This window comes from Pagrus pagrus, assembly GCF_965226575.1.
Source record: "Pagrus pagrus genome assembly, chromosome: 12".
Classification (NCBI taxonomy): Eukaryota; Metazoa; Chordata; class Actinopteri; order Spariformes; family Sparidae; genus Pagrus; species Pagrus pagrus.
The window spans coordinates 4,770,489-4,790,794 of NC_140196.1; the positions used below are offsets into that span (position 1 = coordinate 4,770,489).

A 20,306-nucleotide genomic window follows, 5' to 3' on the forward strand; every position below is an offset into this window, starting at 1 on the left:
GTTAGCTACTGTTGCTCTCTGTTAGTGGAGGGAGCAGGAAGGTCTCAGTTTTCATGTCACATTACGATATTGCCATTTAAAAAAAGGGAATTATACGTGTAAATTGTTACATAGAGCCCCTTTAATGTTTCAAGGAGAGCATGGCATCTGTTGTGGAGTTACAGTAGTCCATCTGAAAACAGTCTTGTAGTCTATAAAATGTCAAAAATGTTCAAAAATGCTCTGCAAAGTTGGTTATTTTAATCCAACCAACACTTGGAAAACCAAAAGACTCTTCATTTACGCTACTCAAAATGAGTTTAGTGATTGTTTATTGAGTGACATCCGAATTTTTATCTTGTGTTTTGTGAATATTTTTGGTCCCCCAAAAATAATGCGACACATTTAATTTGACTTTTATTGCCCATCCATGCACAACCATACATGCACCAATATCCCTAACTCATTTTGAGCAGCGTACTATCATAATTGACAAAGAAAAGCAGCAAATCCTTTCATTTCAATCCATTTAATAAACTGGAACCAGCAAATGTTTTACATTTTAGCTTGACTGAAACGATTAATGTGTTGTCAAAGTAGATGGCAACTGAAAACCTCATGAGGAAGTGAAATTAAGTTATTTTTTACCCAATTTGCTGTGTACAATCTGAATTAGACTAACATGACATTGATCCAGGTCTGACCTGTTAAATATGTATGTCATTCACAGTTTGAGGTGGTCCCTGGATGAGTGTTACACGCCCATTTTGATCCTAAAACAGGCATAAAAAACAACAATTCACAGTCAAATAAGTTAAAAAAAGGAGTTTTAAGTCTAAATCGAAGGTTGGCTTAAGAACAATAAAGAAATAGATGTGAAAATGTGACTATAATGGAGCATTAACGTGACTAAAATGAGCTACAAGCTAAAGGAGCAGCGCTTCGTCGTGACCCTGTCAGCCAATCACGTTTCGTCCCATCCCTTGTGGAGCGTGACGCCACGAGCGCAGGGCTCTCCACAGGTGATTGGTGGGCCCGGCCGTCCAATCACAGGCCGTGTTTTACAGCAAAGTTGTTAACCCCCAACAGTAGCACTTTGGTTGCCACCTCTCTAGTTTCAGGCTGCTTTACATCGACAGGACAACACAAGACTTTTCCACCGACCGAGTAACGCCGTTTGACGGGGTGGATATAAGGCTGACAGCGGCTCTTCCTGCCGGGGATACCGGCTCAACGTCTGCCTTTTTTTATTTATTTATTTATTTTTTACCCCCGAAGCCAACTGGAAGAACTAGCTGAGGCTAACGTTAATGTTAGTTGGCTCCCTCTGTGGCTAGCTGCGTCGTGTTGCATGGCGTTTTTTTTTTCTCTCTCTCTCTCTTTTCTTTTTTTTTCTTCTAACTTCTGACTTGCAGAAATGTTTCCCATCTGTCCGTAAATGCCCGACGTGTGCTGAATCATCGACTTGGTGAGTATTTTCTCGTAGTGTTTGTAACTTGAATCGACGGTCGCCAGAAAGGCCCCATCGTGAATAGTGTTTCTGGCATCAGATGATTTCATACACGCAATCAAATTCCTGGCTGGTCAGCTGGATGCAATTCAGCACTAAAAAAGCACAAGTTCCTCGTCACTTTGTCAGCTCCCGAAGCAGGGAGACTGTGATATCGATCGATTCAGCCAAAGGGGATGTTTTTCATTGTATTAAACACAAATCTAGTTCACTGCTTGTTAGATTACTGGCTAAGATTTTGAATGTCGGAAACCTGATCTGGCTCACAGGGAGAGGAAACACCAGCTCGAGGCGGAGATGGAGACCCGATGACGGCTTTTAAAGATAATTTTTGACATCATATCATGTGAGGATTTGTCATCATCCTGGCTTGGAAATGTAACATTGTTGGATCATAGGCTTAGGGTGTGTGGCTGAACAGTGCCAGGCAGTTCCTGTGGCTCGTCAGGGAACTGCTTGGCCCTGGCCTGCATGGGTCTGGATCCCTCTTATCCCCTGCATTATCTACTGTAAAGCCACGGTAGCTTCCCTTTCCCCAAACACCCACCTCTCCCTACATGGACTCAAAAAAAAAAAAAGGTGGAAGACCTCAGGAACTTGATTCGGCCCTGCCTGTGAAGATGAAGTCTGGGAGGACCTGCATCCAGCCAGGCAGGGATAGAGCTGCCTCATGGTGACTACTAGCAGTGGTTGTAGTGATCATTCTTAGGTGGTAATTTAGGATACAGGGTGAGTTAGGTTTACAAGCAAGTGAGCTGTAAAGCAGAAAAGGACAATACATTAGGTCTCCTGTGATTGTGTCAACTCTTGGGGTATTACAGGACAAACCCCACCCTCGTGGGACATTTGTAGGCCAGCACCAAGTATGTGAGGTATGAGAGGACTGTGTGTTAGGTAGTGATGCTCTGTGAGTGTGTTTACACGTTTCACGACACTTCTAGAAGCCTAGATCTCAAGGTCACGGATATTACCTCGAAGACAAAAATATTTCACCCAGCCTCCTGTCGTCAGTTCGTAATCATAGGATACAGAGGCCCTGATTACAGACATCTGATTGCCCTTTTTCTAATTTATAGTCAGGCTGCTAATTATATGGACATTAAAGAATATGTCAAGCCACACATCTGCAGTACAGCTTAATATCGGTGTAACTGAAGGGGGGTCAAACACTAAAATGGGAGGAAACCCTATTGAAAAGCAGGCATAGATAATATAATCACTACATTGTATAGCAGTGTTTTCCCTAGGTGTGTGGCAGACTTGGATGCACATATTTTCACCTCTCCCAAGGAACTTTTCTATAAAATACATTTACATCATTTTGGACCATGATTATTACCATATCGGTGGACAAAAAGTTGGAAACGCTATTGCAGATTACTAAAAAACTTGCCAACTTCTGTCCAATCCATTAGATCTGCAAAAGGTCGTTTAGTTAGTTTTGATGCTCTCCACATTGATTTTACTTTCATTCAGCTTAGGTGGTGGCCTAAATGGCTTATAATGGTAGGGAAAACCATGTATAGTGCTTCAAATGCTACATAATGTAGCAGACATGTTGATTCTTAGCGTCTTTAACAAACAGGAACATGCACATGTGTCATCGCCTCATGGTCATAGGCTCAACTGCTAGTAAGAACACATAAAAATTAATTACAGTATCGCTGACACTGTAGTTATAATGTATCACATGTAGGACTAGGAAGATGTGGAATCAATAAATATGGACAAAAATATCAACAGGCCGAATGTCAATAGTTCTGTCCTGAATGAAAACAGCTGGTTATTTAGATCCAACACATTAAAATTAAAATACAGATTTGTATCCCAGTGTTTCATTTGCCTCAGCGCTCATGATCACAATGCTGCTTTGCATAATGGAACTACTTCCTGATAATAAATGTAGATTAATTTGTTTGATTGTCCATCAGAGACTGGATAGGTTTCTGTAGAGACGGGTTACAGCTGAGTTGTTAGAAAAATGCATGTCAGCAGGGTGTTTAAGTTAAAGGTCCAATGTGAAGGATTTGGGGGCAAAAATGGAATACGATATTCATAATTATGTTTTCATTAATGTATCATCACCTGAAACTGACAATAGATATGTTGTCCTCACCTTAGAATGAGCCTTTTATATCGACAGGGTGCGTGAATCCTCTTCCATTGAGTCTGCCATGTTGCACCACCATGTGACAGTAGCCTAGAACAGACAAACAAAACACGGGCTCCAGAGAGGCCCTTGCACATTTTATGCAGGTTTACAGCCACCGTAGGCTCTCCTACACTCTTGGAAGCGAAGGGCTATCCAATTGATCACAATCTGCCACAACCTCTACAAACTGGACCTTTTTAACCTTAAATACACAGACATCTCAAGGTACTCTGGTGCAGCGGTGGGTTTGTTACTACGAGTGACCACTTTTACACCACTAATCTTTTGACCAAGCATTAATATAACAGGCCAAAAGACTCTAAAGCATCTCTGTGAGGCTGTACTTGGCCACAGCTGTTATTTTAGCCAAACGCTAACATCAGCTTACTAACATGCTGAAGTGTGGCACTTATAATGGTTCCCATGTTTACCAAATTAATTTGGTGTGTTAGCATGCTAACATTTACTAAGTAGCATTAAAGGTGAAATATGTAAACATTTTAGCTGACAATATTACAAAAATTACCTGAAATTATCAACAGAATGTGAATAACAGTTATGTTGTCTGTGTATTGCAGAGATATCTGCTGAAGTTAGCATGCTAACCAGCAAGCCCTGTCCCATCCTGTAAACACAAACACTGTCCCGGTTCCCCAAACTCCCTGTCTGGACTGTTGGCTGCATGGCTAACTGAGCTAACCTCGCTAACAGCATCAACAGCTACCAGTAGTCAGCAGTTACACTAGTGATATGCAGATTTTTTTTTTAAGGTGTCACATTGGCTGATGTTAAAATGTGTAACACGTTACTTCTATGTTCATATATGAACACGGCTGGGGACCTTTGCTGCATTTATTCACGTTCTCCACACATTTCCTGTGTGTCCATTTTAGCAAAGTATCAGCTGCACTGTCATCCAAAACTTATTTTTTTAATTGGCATCCAATTGTGTGTGCCTTCTCCCCTCATGTTTAATGACATAGCAGTGAGGAAAAAGCAGCTGTAATAGTGGTACTTGCATGATAGGAAGATGAAGGAGCAATGGTGAGAATGCAGTCACAGTCTGGAGGTTGAAACTGCTTGATGTGAATTCACCATAGAGAAGTCCTTTGGTGATACTTATGAACACAGCCAGGTGTGGAGGGCCAGACCAGGCAGCACTACTGACAATTATGATCAGGTGGTGGTCAAATGTTTTGTCATGGCTCCGCCCACACAACCCTCTCCTGAACCTCTTTTTAATGAACAAGTGAAAAATCTTGGTTGAGTTTCTTTTTAATCTGACTTGCGTGCCACTTTAGTTTCCTGTTTTTCCTTTAAAAACGTTTCTGTCCTGTAATCTGGCAAAGAATCCACAGTTTTGGCTAAATATTCTTGTTGCTCTTGTCAATTGGCCCTCAGGTCCTCATGATTTCCTCCATGGATTTAACGATGATAAGAAAACCTCCGTTCCCCTGGGTGGACCCTGGCTAAACCCAATGTCATCAGCAGGTAAGGTGTTTAATGATAGTTAAAATATTATTCTGACCTTTATGTCTTTGTCTCCCTTTTGTGTGGCATATTAAGCACCGACCCATCAGTTCTCAATTCCCCAAATCCATGGGGTCATGGCAAAAGCTAATCTCAAACCCCCAGTGGAAGCACTACAGTTACAGCCTACAGCTCAGTGAGATAAGCATGCTACTAACATCGTCAAAGTTAAGGACTTGACCTGCTGGAGTCACCTAAACTGACACAGGGGTTTTGGATACACATATTTAGCAAATGGTGTGTGCAGTGTGTCTTTGTACGACATGCTGGTGTCCTGAAAGTCAGATCCTTTGCCTGTCAGACCAGAAGAGGGCGACATTGTTCTTGTGTTGAACGTGTCTCCACCAAGCCTGTCACCTGGAATAAACATTTCTTTACAGGCGGCGGTTTATGCTCACCAGTCATAGATAAGGTTCAGTGGATGGGAGTTGTTCTTCCAGGTCAGTTAGTGGTTACTTCTGTGGTTGTTCTGGGCGTTGGTCTGTAGTTGTCGATGTGGAATTCTCTGATCGCTTTCGAGGATTTTCTTGCTTGAGTTTTGCACCAAAAACCTACTACTATAGAAGAAACTGTTTTATTTTACAATAGTTTTGATTAATAAATAAAAATCAGGGAATTTGAGTGAATTGTTCGAGGCATTTTTTACTGTTGCATTTAAGAGTAGTTACTTTATTTCTGTATTTGTACTATTGTTTTATTAAATTAGACTAGGAACCACCCATTTTAATTACCTTTTTAATGTAAATGCAGCAAAAGGAAAAGTTAAGTTAAACTTGGACATATAAACTTATTTTATCATGATTTGATAGGTCTTGTAAAAACAGATGTAGATGCAGTCAGTTATTCTTAATTAGCAACACAATTGTCATTGATCACTGCTGCAGATTTAACATTTTTGTTACATTGTAAGTTTATTTTTTGTTATGCACATGTTTCATCATTTATAAATTTATTAATTTATGCAATTTGGCTTATTTAGTAAATTTTCAATTATTAAAGTTTTTGTCTGTTTTTCTTTTTTTGCGCAGCAGTGTTGTATTTTATTTATGCGTGTCATTAATATATAATCCATTTTTGAGTTATTTATTTTTATTTATTTTTTGCAATCTATATTTCGGCCATGCGTAATGTTTATTTCAATAATTTATGTGCATGTGTGGAGCGGAGTTAGTTTGCAAGATATGCCCCCTTCCCCCCACCCCCGCAACGCGCAAGCGCTCGGGATCGTGTGGGAATGGTCGGTCCGCGAACTGGGGGTTGGACCGCTCCGAGCGAAACAGAGCAAAAGAGTTTTAAATGTCCGCCATGTTGTCCATGGCGCACTGAACCAACGATAGGGAGCGGAGCGTCGGAAAAAAACAGTCCGAGAGAGAGCGACCAAGATCCGGGCCTTCCCCCGGCTCCGTTGGCGACGCCCTAAATACAAGCTACAACCATTCGACAGTAGAATAGAGAATAACCGCACAGAAACATCCATGAAAGCTCTACTCGGTACCGTTGTGAATATTAGGAGATCCGATAGATTTATATTGCATCTCGAATTGTGAAAAATGAGTAAATTGTCGTTTCGGGCACGGGCGCTGGACGCTTCCAAGCCACTACCCGTCTTCCGTTGTGAGGATTTACCCGACCTACACGAATATGCATCCATTAACCGGGCCGTGCCGCAGATGCCTACGGGGATGGAGAAAGAAGAGGAATCGGTATGCTTTAACCGTCCGAAAAATGTGAAAATATGTGCTTTGGTTTATTTTTTTATTTTTAAATGATCACAGGCGTCCCTCTTTTTTTTTTTTTTTTTTTTTTTTTTTCCCTGCGCAAGCTTTCACAAAATGGCCGCCAGTTTTCTCAGGAGAAACACGACGGATTTCAGTTGCAAACGGCGCATATGTGGCACCGGGACGAACGTTTGGGCAAAGCGGGGGTGCATTGTGTCGTTATAGGATAAAACGAGCCGGTTCTGCCGGCTTATTTAAACGTGAGGTGATTTTCTGAGTACAAAGGAGTCATGTGACTTCAGCAATTCCGACATTTTGTCTCGTCTGTCAGGATGGGGCCTTGTGTTGGCGTAATTGCGAAGGACCAGGGCAAGGGGGAGCTAGCGATTTCAGATTATATGTGGCATCTGTGCTACTTCCAGACAGAAATGTCAACACTGCTGCCATGCATTGAGGGGAAACTGTGTCGGTCATCGTGAACAGGATCTGCTGTTTGTTCTGTGTGTGTTGACATCATTTAGACAATCTTTGCTTTAGTGCAGGTTCTCACAGGTGGCTAGTAGCACTTTGTCATGTCACTGTGTTGTCTACATATGAGTCAGCCCTTCATGTTTATTTCATGTGGCCGCTGTGGTTGTGGTCCTTCTCTGTATAAATGTTGTAATGCAGCCGTTGTCAACTAAAGCCATCGTTTGAACTGTAATTGCACAAGGTTCATCCTGCTTGCATGGCTGTCAGAGAGGTTTAGTATTTATACTGCTAACGTGGAGAGATTTCCCTTCATATATTTACAACACTCCAGGGTCAGGGTGGTTTTTCATGTAAACTATTGCCACTGTACTAAGCATCTGTCTGGTGTCCCTGTGTTGACATTTGATTTACCTGATAAGAACATTAAATCCCATCCACAAACCTAATTCTCCAGTGCTTGCACGTTTTTAAATGAATGATTTGAAGAGCTCTGCCTGATTTATTTTATTTATTGATTGATTTTTTTTGCAGATAATTGGCTACCCTTTCACTGAACCCTAAAAGTATTCTGACAGTTTCGCTGAAAAGATAAAGTGATACCTTTTTAGGTGACTTTCAGGGATGCCTTAGCCATTAGGCAGGTAAATTAACAAAGTCTGCAACCTGCTCTTAGTTATGATGCCTCCCACATGGGTGGTTAGCTGCATGATGTAGGGGGTTGTTTATAAGCTAGATGCAACCCAGGGGGTGTTTTACTGTTTTCGCCTCCATTCTTTTCATGCCATTTATTACATAGCAGCCCCTTTTCTGGGTCCCCAGAGCAAGATATCGGTGTTTTCTAGCTGACCCAGCAGTCTTGACTGATGTTTAAATATAAGGGCAGGTTAATAGGGAATATCACTCCAGGCGCCTGTGGTGGTTACTGATATTATTCACTGAAAGTATGTTGCAGCCAGTCTGTCTCCCTGCTCTTGCAGAGGCTCGGTGTCAGGGGTTCAGTGTGTCAGATGGCACAGCAGGCTGGCAGACCAGCGGCACGTGGCGCTCAGGAGGAGATCAGGGCAGCAGCAGGAGGAGGTGGAGGGGGGGTTGCTGTCACTTCAAAGTCTGTGCTCTGCTCAGCTGGAGTGCTTGGTTATGTAACAGTTATATTATCATAAGAGGTAGGCCAAGGCCTGCTGCATGCCAGTCACTCAGTGTTTGGAGCAGTCTGTTATGAATTTTTACATTAGGTGTTAGGTTTAAATATGCCTCGAACCATTGTTGGTAGGTGCTCTTTGACTCCATCAGCACTCAAGGTGTAGTGTGGTTACTTTGTTGCACTTGAAGTGCATGTAATTTTAGTTAAGTGGGCCAACACTTTGCATCCCTGATTGTTCACTTTGTTCTACACAGAGAATAGCTCTGACATTTTTTGGAGATATGCTTGACCCAGTGAGCTTCCCTCAGCCTCAACCACACTGTCTACCCACTCAGTGTTCAGTGGTCTGCAGGGTGGATATGCGGTGTCCCTGTACTTCTGACTCTCTGCTAATAGAGAGCTTTTAGCAGTGAACTCAGACCACAGGTTTAGGCCTTTCTGTACGCCTCATTTAGGGCTGCTGGTTGGAACAATTTTGCACTAAACTACACTCTTTCTTTCTCTGTTGCTACTGGACTTGCCTTTCAAAAGTCGTTGCTCAGTCCAGCATGTGGTTTTGTAATTTACAGGCGGTGTATGTGTATGTAGCATGGCTTGACTTAAGATCCGTCATCGGCGAAACTCCCACAGCACGTGCAGCTTGTTTGTTTTGGGCCAGACACTTGGTCTTGTGTTTACATTTGGGTGAAAGTGAGGTCAGTGTCTGCGGCCCCGGTGGGAACCCACAGGCATCTGTTGTGTTTGCGTCTTTGCCAGACACAGTTCTTGTGCTCACACACACACACACAAACAGACACACACTCTGGCAGGCCACCAATTTGTCACGCTGTGACCTTGCTGGGTGGGAATGTGGGGCATGTCACCTGTCCAAAGTCTGTGCAGCCTCCATGCTTTGAACCTGAAAGTTACCTTTGTCAGCAGTTTCCCTCCTCTTTCTTTCACTTAAGGGTTTGTGTTGACATGTTGATGTGCAGCGTGGGAAATTAACCCCAGCCTCCAGGCAGGTTCTTGAATCCAAGTCTACAGCAAGTTGTCTGATTTGTAGGGCTGCAACTAACAATTACTTCATTCTTGATTTGTCAGTTTTTTTCTTGATTAGTGGATAAGTTGTTTATAGGGCTGCATGAAATGGTAAGAAGGGAAAAAAAGAATCGCAATCATTTTAACAGACATTACAAGGTTTAAAGGTGATGTTCTGGGCTATTTTAATCACCCGCGGAAGAGCCTTCCTGTCCTGGACCATGCAAGAACCACGCCAGTACCATGTTTCCAGTCAGGACACTTTGTAATGCTACTTGATTAAAGTTGACGAGAATTTGGCTGTGTAATCTAGCCTTCTCAAGTTTCCTCAAGAAATTGAGTGTTTCTGTGTTTTTTTAGGCTCACCTGCTCAATTGCAAGATGATTCCCGATCAGTGGGACTTTTCATGTCTGCGTCACCATTTTAATTCTTACTGAAAAACAAAAATCTAAATCACGTTGTGACATTTGTTGGGGTCTGTACCAAACAACATGTTTTCTTACATCAAGATCTTCAACAAGATTTATAGGCCTCTGCGGCTCAACAGTACTTTCTCATAATTCTGTTTAATCAGACAGTTTACCTTTTTTTTTTAATCAAAATATTACAGCTTCAAGGTTCACTGATTTGGATATTGCATTTGGCGATGATGCCATTTCAATAATGTTTGGATTAATTGTGCAGCCCTAGTGCTAGGATCAGATTCTTGAATCCAACTCCACAGCAAGTTTGCCAGCTCTGCAAGCCTCAGCTAAAGTAATGTCTGAGAATAACTTGCGAATTTAGGAATTTTCCAGTCATTGACCCATGGATAGAAGACTGTGCGTTTGTTTTTTTTCCACTTCATTATAGTAGGCCTTCACTTACGTTAGAAACCCTTATTTTGCCTTGCAGACGCTGCGTCTATCTCATTTTACCAGCCATATCCCCTTGAGGAATGGAAAGTTTCTCAGCTCATGCTGACTTACTTTACAAACTGCTGGGCAGAGTTCGAATCAAGCCACAGTCAAATCTGCTGTCTGCTGTTAATTTCCCACCCCACTTGTGCTGGGTGTGAGAAACCATCCTCTCCCATGCAGTGCATAAAACTGCTTTGTACTGTAGCTACGCATCCCTCGACAGCCCTACCAGACCATCCCCTGCGGCTGTCCATCATGTTAAGTGGCATTTACAGTGTCTGGGACAGTAGCTGTCAGAGGCGAGACTGGTGTAGGTGGAGGAGGCTGTGGCTGCCTCAGCAGACTTGACAGTGATCGATGTGGTCATTTTAGAAGGCTATTTCTGGACTCCTGTGTGTATGTGTGAGAAAGCGAGACCCAGAGAAAAATTGTGTATGTGTGTGAGGGCACCAGCTAATGCTCTGTATTCTGACTGTTCACCTCAATCTAAGTCTATTTATTCTCAGGCAAATAGCCATGGCCTGGAAAGTAAACAAACGCATTGCTTGATTAGGTTTGGCAGCCGACGTGTTTTTGCTCAAGGACGTTTGATTTTTATGAGTTTTTCCCTCATTGTGGAAAGGCCTGAGGAAGTTGATGCGGGGGTTTAGGCGCTCGCTGGGGGAATGATTCAATGGGAATCAGATAGGAACATGAAGGTTATGCAAGCGTACATGCACAGGCGGGGTCACGGCAAATGCTGCGAATAGGTTAAATGTGTGAGAGTTTTGAGTTCCATGTGCAGAAGCCTTGGGGACGCACTAAGAATAAAACTGAAAGGCTTGTCCGCAGCAACTTCTGCAGCTGAGAGAGCAGCTACATCCACAGAACACATCGCCAGAGCACATGGCGATTATAAATGTAAAATACAATCACTCGCCTCGGGTATAACAGGCTGTAGAAAATCATTAGACCCAAAAGTCCAAATGGTGTTGACGAACACGGTGCTCAGGGACACAATAAAATAGATTTAACAGTTACAGATGATTACAAACAACATGATGTTATACTGAAGGTCACGCATTATAAAGTTTACTTTTCTGCATTCTTGGGCAGAACTGGGTGAAATGATTAGTCACCACAAATGAGTCCAGTTTTGCAGTAAAAACAAATGCTGTTGAAAACCTTTCAAAAAGACTTCACAAAATGTGGACACGCATTTGAAAATAGTAAAAATATGCTGTGTGTGTCTTTTTAAGGCACTGTTTAATGTAATGAGATTTATCTTTGTCATTCAACATGTAATTTAAAGTTGAATAGGAATACATTGTGTTGTTGGCCAACATTGGTCAAGATGCTTTGATTTGTCCAGTTTTTTCGGTCTTGGCTAGTGGTGACAATTAATCTGTTAGTCAATTGTAAGAAACATTTGTTGTCAACTATTTTGATAATTAGCCTTATTGTTGAAGTTTTGGGGGGGGTTGCACCAAAATCTTTCCCTGTCATTTATGTTACTAAATGAAGAGTCTTTGGGGTTTGGACTGTTGGTTGGACAAAAGAAGCAATTTGAAAATGCTACTTTGGGCTCTGGGAAATTGTAATGAGCATTTTTCCGACATTTTATAGACTAAATGATTATTCAGTTTATCGTGAAAATCAACAGATCAATCGATACTAAAAATTATCAATGTAAATGATGACGCCACACATGTATCGAGCATTATCTTGATCAATCAACATGTAATTTCAAGTTGAATTGGATAGATTGTGTTTCTGGCTAAAATTATGGGTTTTTCAGTCTTGTTTAGTAGATGAAAAAGCTGTTGTTGTTTTTTTTATTTATGACTGTAGACCTTATGGCACTGCTTTGTGTCTGCATGGTCTTAGTGAAAGTGTCAGAAATCTGGTTAAAATCCTTGTAGCATTGTAAAGCTCACATGTCTGTGCTGTTACAAAGGCACAAATTGATCCCTTTTCAGCTGCGATCAACTTGAGTTCTGCTGGATGTCTTTCTGAGAAGCAGCACACTTGCCTGATTTAACCCAGTGGAAACAGCGTGCTGTCCTTATGTTGCCGTTGTAATAAGCAGTCATCTTCTTCTCGCGGCCATTATGTGGTGCCAGGGGAGGCTTACATTTAAACAAAATGCAGCTGAGCTGTAGAAATGACCTTTAAACCAGCTTATATAAATGTTAAAGTAGAAAATTCCATATTGTTAAAATGGGGCTGCTCAGTGGGATCCCACGCCAAACAACTATTCTGAAATAGCATTTAAATAATGATACCCTTTAAGACTTGCGACGCAGGACACAGTGCTACTTTATTGTTCTGTGGGTTTTGAATAACATTTTCCCCGAGAAATCAGCAAATACATGTGATAAAAGAATCTGGCAACTGGAAGTTTTATAATGCACACTCTGAAACACCTGGCCAGATGAGCCTTCTGCTCAGTGTAGTATGGAAAGATTATAACCATCTATTAGTTGTTTGCGTGGATCCAAATATTCCAGCACCTTAATGGAAACACATCTGCATATAGAGATTGATTGCACCGCTGTAGAGTTGTTGACTTGTGATGATTAATACGTGCTGTGGGCTGACTGAAGTTTTCCGCCCTTAGGGATTTTGTCACATCATTTAGGCAACGGTATCTGTTCCAGTTGTGTTAGATCTACAGGACGTTGGCATCGATTTGATGAGGCACCTTGATTGTTCAGGGTTTTGATTCATCAGGTTGGCCAAAAGCATTCCAACGGTATCCATTGTTGTTATTTTATCTGTTTATGGCTGTCAATGGATGATTTAATGGATTTTCCTATACCGTGATATATGTCAAATTAAATCACATACTGGGAAAGATTTTATCCACTTTTCCTACTTCTATGTGCAACACTTCAGCAGTAATTATTCTAGGGCTGCACCGATATATTGGCTGAACGGCAGTATCAGCCGATGTTCGTCTGCTATTTAAAGATAAGATGATGTTCACTGATGACAGTGGCTGATGTTTATCTGATGTGACACATCGGTTTTGTGCTGGCATGTTCATGAGTTATTGGCTTGTGACTTCCTTGCCATGAGTATGTAAGGCAATCCAACCCCTGAAATATTCTCATCATTGAGTAGGTAGATGTATAACGGACTAAAACGGCTTTTGAAGCGGTTACTTGTCCAAAAAAGATTTTTTTAAAAATTGTTCCAGAAATTTGTATGATTGAATTTGTGCTCTTTCAAAGACACTGTTATGAAGGGCTGAACGACTTAAAACAGTTGAGTTTTTCTTTGCTTCCCTGCCACAAAATGCAATATAAATGACAACAAAACATCATCATCAGCTATCAGTGAAATTAATTCCTAAAACATCACTATGCACCCGGAGTTTTACAATCTGTGCATTCCCTGGTTATTTGAAAAGCTGGCCAGGTGCACTGGGGCAGACCGTGCATGTGTGTTAGACAGATGTTGCATATGGTAGGTGGTGGTATGCACGGTTTTTAAAAGATAGTTTGAACCCCCCCCAATAAACGCACAAGAACAAGCGCAGCACAGTGTTGCGTTCATGATGTCAAACTGAGGAACCCACGTAGAGCCATGCAGTGTGCACTAGAGAGCCAAACGTTATTTGTTATTTACAATACATGTCAGGTAAGGGTTTAGACACATCAAATTTGATAAGCTTCAATGTGTATTATCATTGCAGCTTATGAAATTGTTAAAATAATGTGAAATCATCTTATTGGTATTGGCCATGAGAAGCAGGTGATTCTCAGTTATCTTTATTCGCTGAAAAACATTCATATCATTCATCTGAAGAGGTGCATGCATTACGCAACAGTGACTACCATGGCTGATTTATTGTGGTTGTGGTTGGCAGTAAGCAGAAGTCAGTTTCTCTTCGTGAGAAACAGAGCAGTTGTTGTCAAGCCTTTCTCACTTATTCTTTTAAGCGTGCACACACACACATTTTCACTTTATTTTTGACTCATTCAGTCACTCTACCTTCCCCAGGCACAGATATTCTGTCCCTCCCCCCCCTCTACTACCCTTGTGTCTCTGACAGCCGCAGGGAAAACAATAAACACACACACCTTCTCTCCAGAGAGCTGCCGTACGAGGCCGGCAGCACGCTGCCTTGTTGACAGACTGCCTGCCAGTGGCGCCGTGCCCAGCTCCGGGCCAAAGGCTCTGCTACTACGACTGACTGTGACGGTTCAGACGAGCAGCCTGCCAGCAAACCAGTTAGTCAGCCATCCAGCCTGTCTGCCTTCCTCCAGGCACATTAGCCCTCAGCAGGCTTGGCAGCATCAGGCTCTCGTCACGTTTGTGGCGGGTAGATAAGGCCAACTGACAGCGTCGGAGACAAAACAGTGACAAGCTTTCTGCTGTATGTGTGCTCCTGAGATACTGATTTGATGGCAGGTTCAGATTCAATCTCTCATAACCATTACAGGTGTATTCTAGGGCTGGGAGATAAATGATCTCGCTGAGGTACCGTGATAAAATTAATGTCTAACAATGAGAAAAACTTGGGACATTTTCTATTCGATATAGATAGATCCAACAGCCTACCACATGGCAAGCCAGCAAGTCTGCTGCTTTTGGCTTGCACCTCAAAGTACACGCCCATTTCCTCCCACAAAGCGCTATTTAAACTACCAGTATGTTAAGGTATTGGGTAACACAGGTAGTGTGTAACCAATCAGAGTTTGAATAGACGGCTACACTGTTGACAACAGTGGAAAAAAGTGGATGCTCTCTGGAAAAGTGGAACAAAATGAGTGAAAGAGAGGAGTATGAAAGTGACAGTGAAGTAGATTATGTGCTATCCTACTAAATTGAATGTGTTGACAAAATCTTTTTTGGCCACAACCTAAAGACATTAAACCAGACTATAGTCACATTTAAGAAGATCTAAGTTTATTGCCTTGGGTGAAAAATGATCGTGTGAAAGATTCAATATTCAAAACTCTGTCTTGCAGTGTGGATTTGATTTGAAATGTTGTAATACTCTGTATCACTTGGCAGTCCTGTTCCTTCCTGTACAGGGTGTTCTTCTTGGATTGTCATTGTCTGCATGCCAGATGTTGCTTAATGTGTAACTGGATAATCGTCAGTTTCCTCCCACAACTCAGTGTGCAGGTGTACATTAAGCTTGTATCTGCGTGAGTCAGCTTGTTGTTCTTCCCACCAACATAGCAAAGTTAACCAGGCTTGATATCATGTTTCATTTGGGTGTGAGCGTTTTGTCTCGTCACAATAGCTTCACACATGGTGTAAAGATGCGATCTGTTTGAACAGTTTCTTGGAATTAGTTTGTCGCAGCCCCTTTTTTTGAGTGTTTGGCTATTTTTTTTTTTTTTTTGTAAAGGACCAATGCTGTTCAGTGTACTCAACTCTTACATGGATATTTTGACGGCCAAATTTAATGTCCAAACACGTTGGTGTTTGCTTTCACTGTATTAGAATTTAAATGGAAATGAGTTGCTGATAATGGCTGCCAGTTTTAATGGCTGAGGGGGGAAAAAACACTTTGAATTAAACTGCTGCTGCACAAGGATAAATGGATCATTGCATCAGTTAAGTCACGTATTAAGTCAATGATTGACATAAGCTGTTTCATTCATGCTTTAAAGATCACTGCCTCATTCTCAGCTGTGTTGCTTGCAGTTGACATACAATCATCTACTGTGATGTACAGCCCAGCTTGATCCATACTGGATTTCTGAGGCCGACGTCAATGTTGTGGGTTCTGATAAAGATGCATCAATAAAAAGTGATTTCTTCTTTTTAATGAATCCATAATGTTAACAAACAACTTTAATTTCCCTTTTAGATTTGTTGTTTGTTGCCGTTTCCTTACCGCAGTATCTTGTTACTTATTGGCCAGCATGGCAACCATTAGTCAATTAATCAATGAGTTGATGTTCCAGTCTTTGGGTTTTGGACTGTTGGTTGGACAAAAGAAGCTGTTTGAAGAAGTCACTTTTGTTTTGGCATTTTATAGACGGATAAAGGAAAATCAGCAGATGGATTGAAAATGAAAATAATCAGTTGCATCCCTAACACTGATACCAACATAGCCACAAGGGCTAGCATCACCCAATATATAAGCCTGGCTGACAAATCCTTCTTTTTTCTGCTTGTTTTCTGTGAGAGCTCTTCAAAGACCAAAGACCAGAGACCAGCTGTGTGGCACCAACTTTAATGGTCTCAAGAAAAATGTTGTTCAATTTAATTTGTCATGTTGGTATTCAACCACACAGTTTTGATCTAATCTCTAGTAACATGAAGCACACCCATCCTCAGTGTTTCCAGACATCTTACCCTCCGTCTGTGTCTCTGTAGGAACACCATCTTCAGCGGGCCATCTCGGCGCAGCAGGTATATGGCGAGAAGCGGGACAACATGGTCATCCCGGTCCCCGAGGCAGAGAGCAACATCACCTACTACGAATCCCTCTACCCTGGGGACTACAAGATGCCAAAGCAGCTAATTCACATACAGCGTAAGTGGGCTTCTCTAATGGCAAATATGTGGTGCAGAAACCAGAGAAAATGAGTTTGATGCAGTAGATTAGGGACCTCGGTTTGTTTCATTAGATCGTAATAGCATTTCCCTCAATTATATTGAATGCATTTAATGACACTGGGGTGTTGTTGATCAAAATGAAGTGGCAATTAGTTGAATATTTCACATTAGTGTACCATTTTTGAGACTTTTTTTTTTTGTATAAACATCACTTTAGACCTGATACTCAGCTTTATAGTGCAAATGTTTCCCGCAGAACGCCATGACTGACATGACATTTAAACACATGTGGCATTAAGAGTGAATATATGAACTTGACTACGTTGGTTGTGTAAAAGGCTTTTGCTTCCATTCAGTGACTGATGATTATAATAGCGGTTCTGTTGTTTTTGACAGCTATTCATCCATTTAATGGCATCGGGCGTGTGTGTTTTGAGCTTTTTACTGAGTCGTCGTATGTTTGTCAGAGTAAATGAGTTTGTGAGATTGCCTCATTCAGTAATAATATCAAAGAAAATGAGTTTGTTCGATTGCTTAGTTTCAGTTACCATGTCTGTGTCACAAGTGCTCTCTGTGATTGTTTCTCGGAGGAAAGCAATTTGCGGTACCCCTAAACAGAGACACCGTTATCAGTCGAGAGCTGAAATGACAAATGTTAGGTTCGGTCAAATTGCTGTCGGACTAATTTCAGGGTCTCCCAACAGGTCTAGACAGTCTGAGACGTGTGGGAAAAGGCAGTATTGATCATTTCCAGGTCTGGAAAGGTTAGCGTTTGTAGAAAAATATCTAAAAAGTAGAACAAGTGTTGGTCTGTTGTCTTGTTTATGCAGCGGTTATTTTTCAAGGTGACAGCAGAAAAGCAGAACCTGTAACTGCAGTAAAGAAACAAGAATATTGAGATTTTAAAATGGAAAAACCTTGTCAAAAAATCCTATATAATCCCGCTTGTGAGCTTTCGGTTTTATTCAATAACCATATATCCCATCTGTTGTAGCCCGTTGCCTTGATTGTAGCTCACTATGAAAGCAATTTGCTTTACCTCAATCTGGACAGAGGTTATCGTTTCAGAGATAAGCAGTACATACTTTGGTCTGTACATTGGCTGCTCTCTGATGGTAGACTAGCTGTGCATGTCTGATGGAAGGCAGGCGATTTTTGATTTCAGCAGTGTGGCAGTGGTTGCTGATGTAAAACACAAACACACTGCTGGCTGTGAGTTCTGAGGCAGGTGTGCCAGAGGTGGGTTGAAGACAGTCTGACCGGTCACTGAGGCTTGAGAAACTCAAAGACTAAAGCAAAGTAAGAGGATGGCTTTTATATTGTTCTGTCTCTTGAGTCAGAAATGTGCTCACACTGACTAAACCATTAGTGAAGGGCAAAGAGTCACATTTTATGCTTCAACTAAGATGATACTGATGTGTCTTTGACCTGCAGAAACACTCAGTGTGCATTATTTAGCTTTTTATATACACATAAATGCAGACTCCATTAAATTGTCTGATAAAGTGTCAGGTCAGTACATGGTTCACTGGGTTGGATGGAACTGAATGTACCAAAGTCCACACAAAAACAGCCAGATATTGTATTGTGCGTTCGCTCCAGTCAGTCCCCGTGCTTTCAGTTGTCTGAAGTGCAAATCTGCTGTAATTATGCCTGATAATCATCGAGTGTGTCCCTAACCTTGAGATCCAACAGATGCTGGGTGGGCTGTTAAAGCACCTATTTATTCCTGATAACTATGGGCCATTAGTCCTGTGTAGTTTAATGAATAATATATCTTCTGTAGAAAGAAACTGCATCGGTTTTATATGAATATATACTCAGGATATGCACGATCAGTCAACTAGTCCATTAAATGTTAACGTCTACTAGTCAGTTAAACTTATCATTCTATTAATGTAAACTTTTAAATCACAAATTGCATAGAAATGGCATGAACAAGCCACCATTACTAAAGTTAACAGTGCAGGTTTGTTTTGCATCTAAGATGTAATGTATGTTTCATACATTGTCATCCTTTTTATAGATGACATTGCAGGGATGCACAAAATTGGATTTTTGCAAATATCCACTATGCTGATATTTTCCATCTCATTTTGGCCGATACAGATATATGCACACACTTTTTTTTTTTTCTCCACCTAATTGCAAAGAACATCAAGTCTCTCCTGCAGTTGAATTTACATTGTTATGCCTACTCTAATTATGATGGTCCACAGGTGCAAGATGTACAATGCTCTTCAAAATTTACACACTCACCAGGAAAAATATAGAAAACTACTTGGTCAAAGCATCACTGTTTCACATCAGGAGGAACGTTCATTTCAGGCCAATGCTGATGTTTAGTTTTAAAGCATTTATCTGCCAATACAATGACTGGTGGCCTAGTCTTGCTTTAAACATCAGGGAAATTAGCGATCTAATTTGGACATTAGAGAAGAAAACTATCTCATGTTTTGGCTTCAGATACTGCAGTTCCTGTGGTTTGCAGGGTGTCTTGGTCAAACTCTTTGTAGCACTGTGCGTTTTGTTTGTACATGGTTATGACACCTTTCCTCCACTGTCTCATTACGTTAGTTTGTTTTTTCCAGCAATATATTTACAGTTTCTGAATCCTCAGTTTCTCACTGCAGCCCCTGTTTTATTTTGTTATGACTGAGTCTGCAGACTGGTCCAACTGTGTTTTTTATTTTCTTAAAACGGGACAGGTTTGTGTCTGTTTATCATTGTGCAGCAGTAGTGAAACAGTTTGGTCAGCATCTGTCCAGCGGTCTAGTAGTAATGTTCTTAATTTAATGCTCAGACTTGTTTTATTTTGAGTGTTTTCTTTTCATACATCCAGCTGCATGTTGATCTCGGCTAAGTAGCAGTGCTGAACACCTTGCCATTAAAATTCGTAATCATTAAATGATGAAATCTAAATATGGATTGCTGTGTAGGTGGTAACCTTGCCACAGTGTTCCCGAGTAGAGGATGTACTGTATACATCTCTTTGTGCACTGGCTCTGTGACTTGGCAGTAAACTGACACTGAATGTATTCTGAATAACTGAATCTGAATAACTCTTTTAAATACACTTGAGGTAAAGAGTGGCCTTGACAGTCACATTGCCAAGCAACCACTTGTATGTGTTTGATACAAAGCCTGTCATTATCTGTACAAAGAGGACTTGGCTCTTTGTTGAATCTTATAAAACAGTGAAAGTGGATTGGGAGTTGTGTTTTTTGTGCTTGTGCAATTTGATGGGTGAAAATGAGCTCTGGTGTGCTCGGCTCCATTTCAAACAAAAAGTAAAAGTTTGGGTTCATGGAAAGTGTATTTTGTATTTCAGAGTGATTGTTCAGCAGTGAAGTTAAATGAACTTTAATGGAAACAGGC

The 20,306-nt window shown here is 41.3% G+C and overlaps 1 protein-coding gene across 3 annotated transcripts in view; it reads left to right on the forward strand.

Annotated features, from left to right (window-relative positions):
- Nucleotides 1-1,066: 1,066 nt before the first annotated feature.
- LOC311266215 (enhancer of polycomb homolog 1-like) overlaps nt 1,067-20,306 on the forward strand; it is a 32,114-nt gene continuing 12,874 nt past the window's right edge. For 2 of the 3 annotated variants that reach the window (XM_084368475.1, XM_084368477.1), the window contains exons 1-2: nt 6,381-6,874; nt 16,746-16,905. In XM_084368475.1, the coding sequence (XP_084224601.1) occupies nt 6,722-6,874; nt 16,746-16,905 (313 nt within the window). In that variant the 5' untranslated portion in view covers nt 6,381-6,721. Of the gene's footprint in view, nt 1,448-5,042; nt 5,133-6,380; nt 6,875-16,745; nt 16,906-20,306 lie in introns of those variants that run through there. The other variant, XM_084368476.1, reaches the window with a different exon arrangement.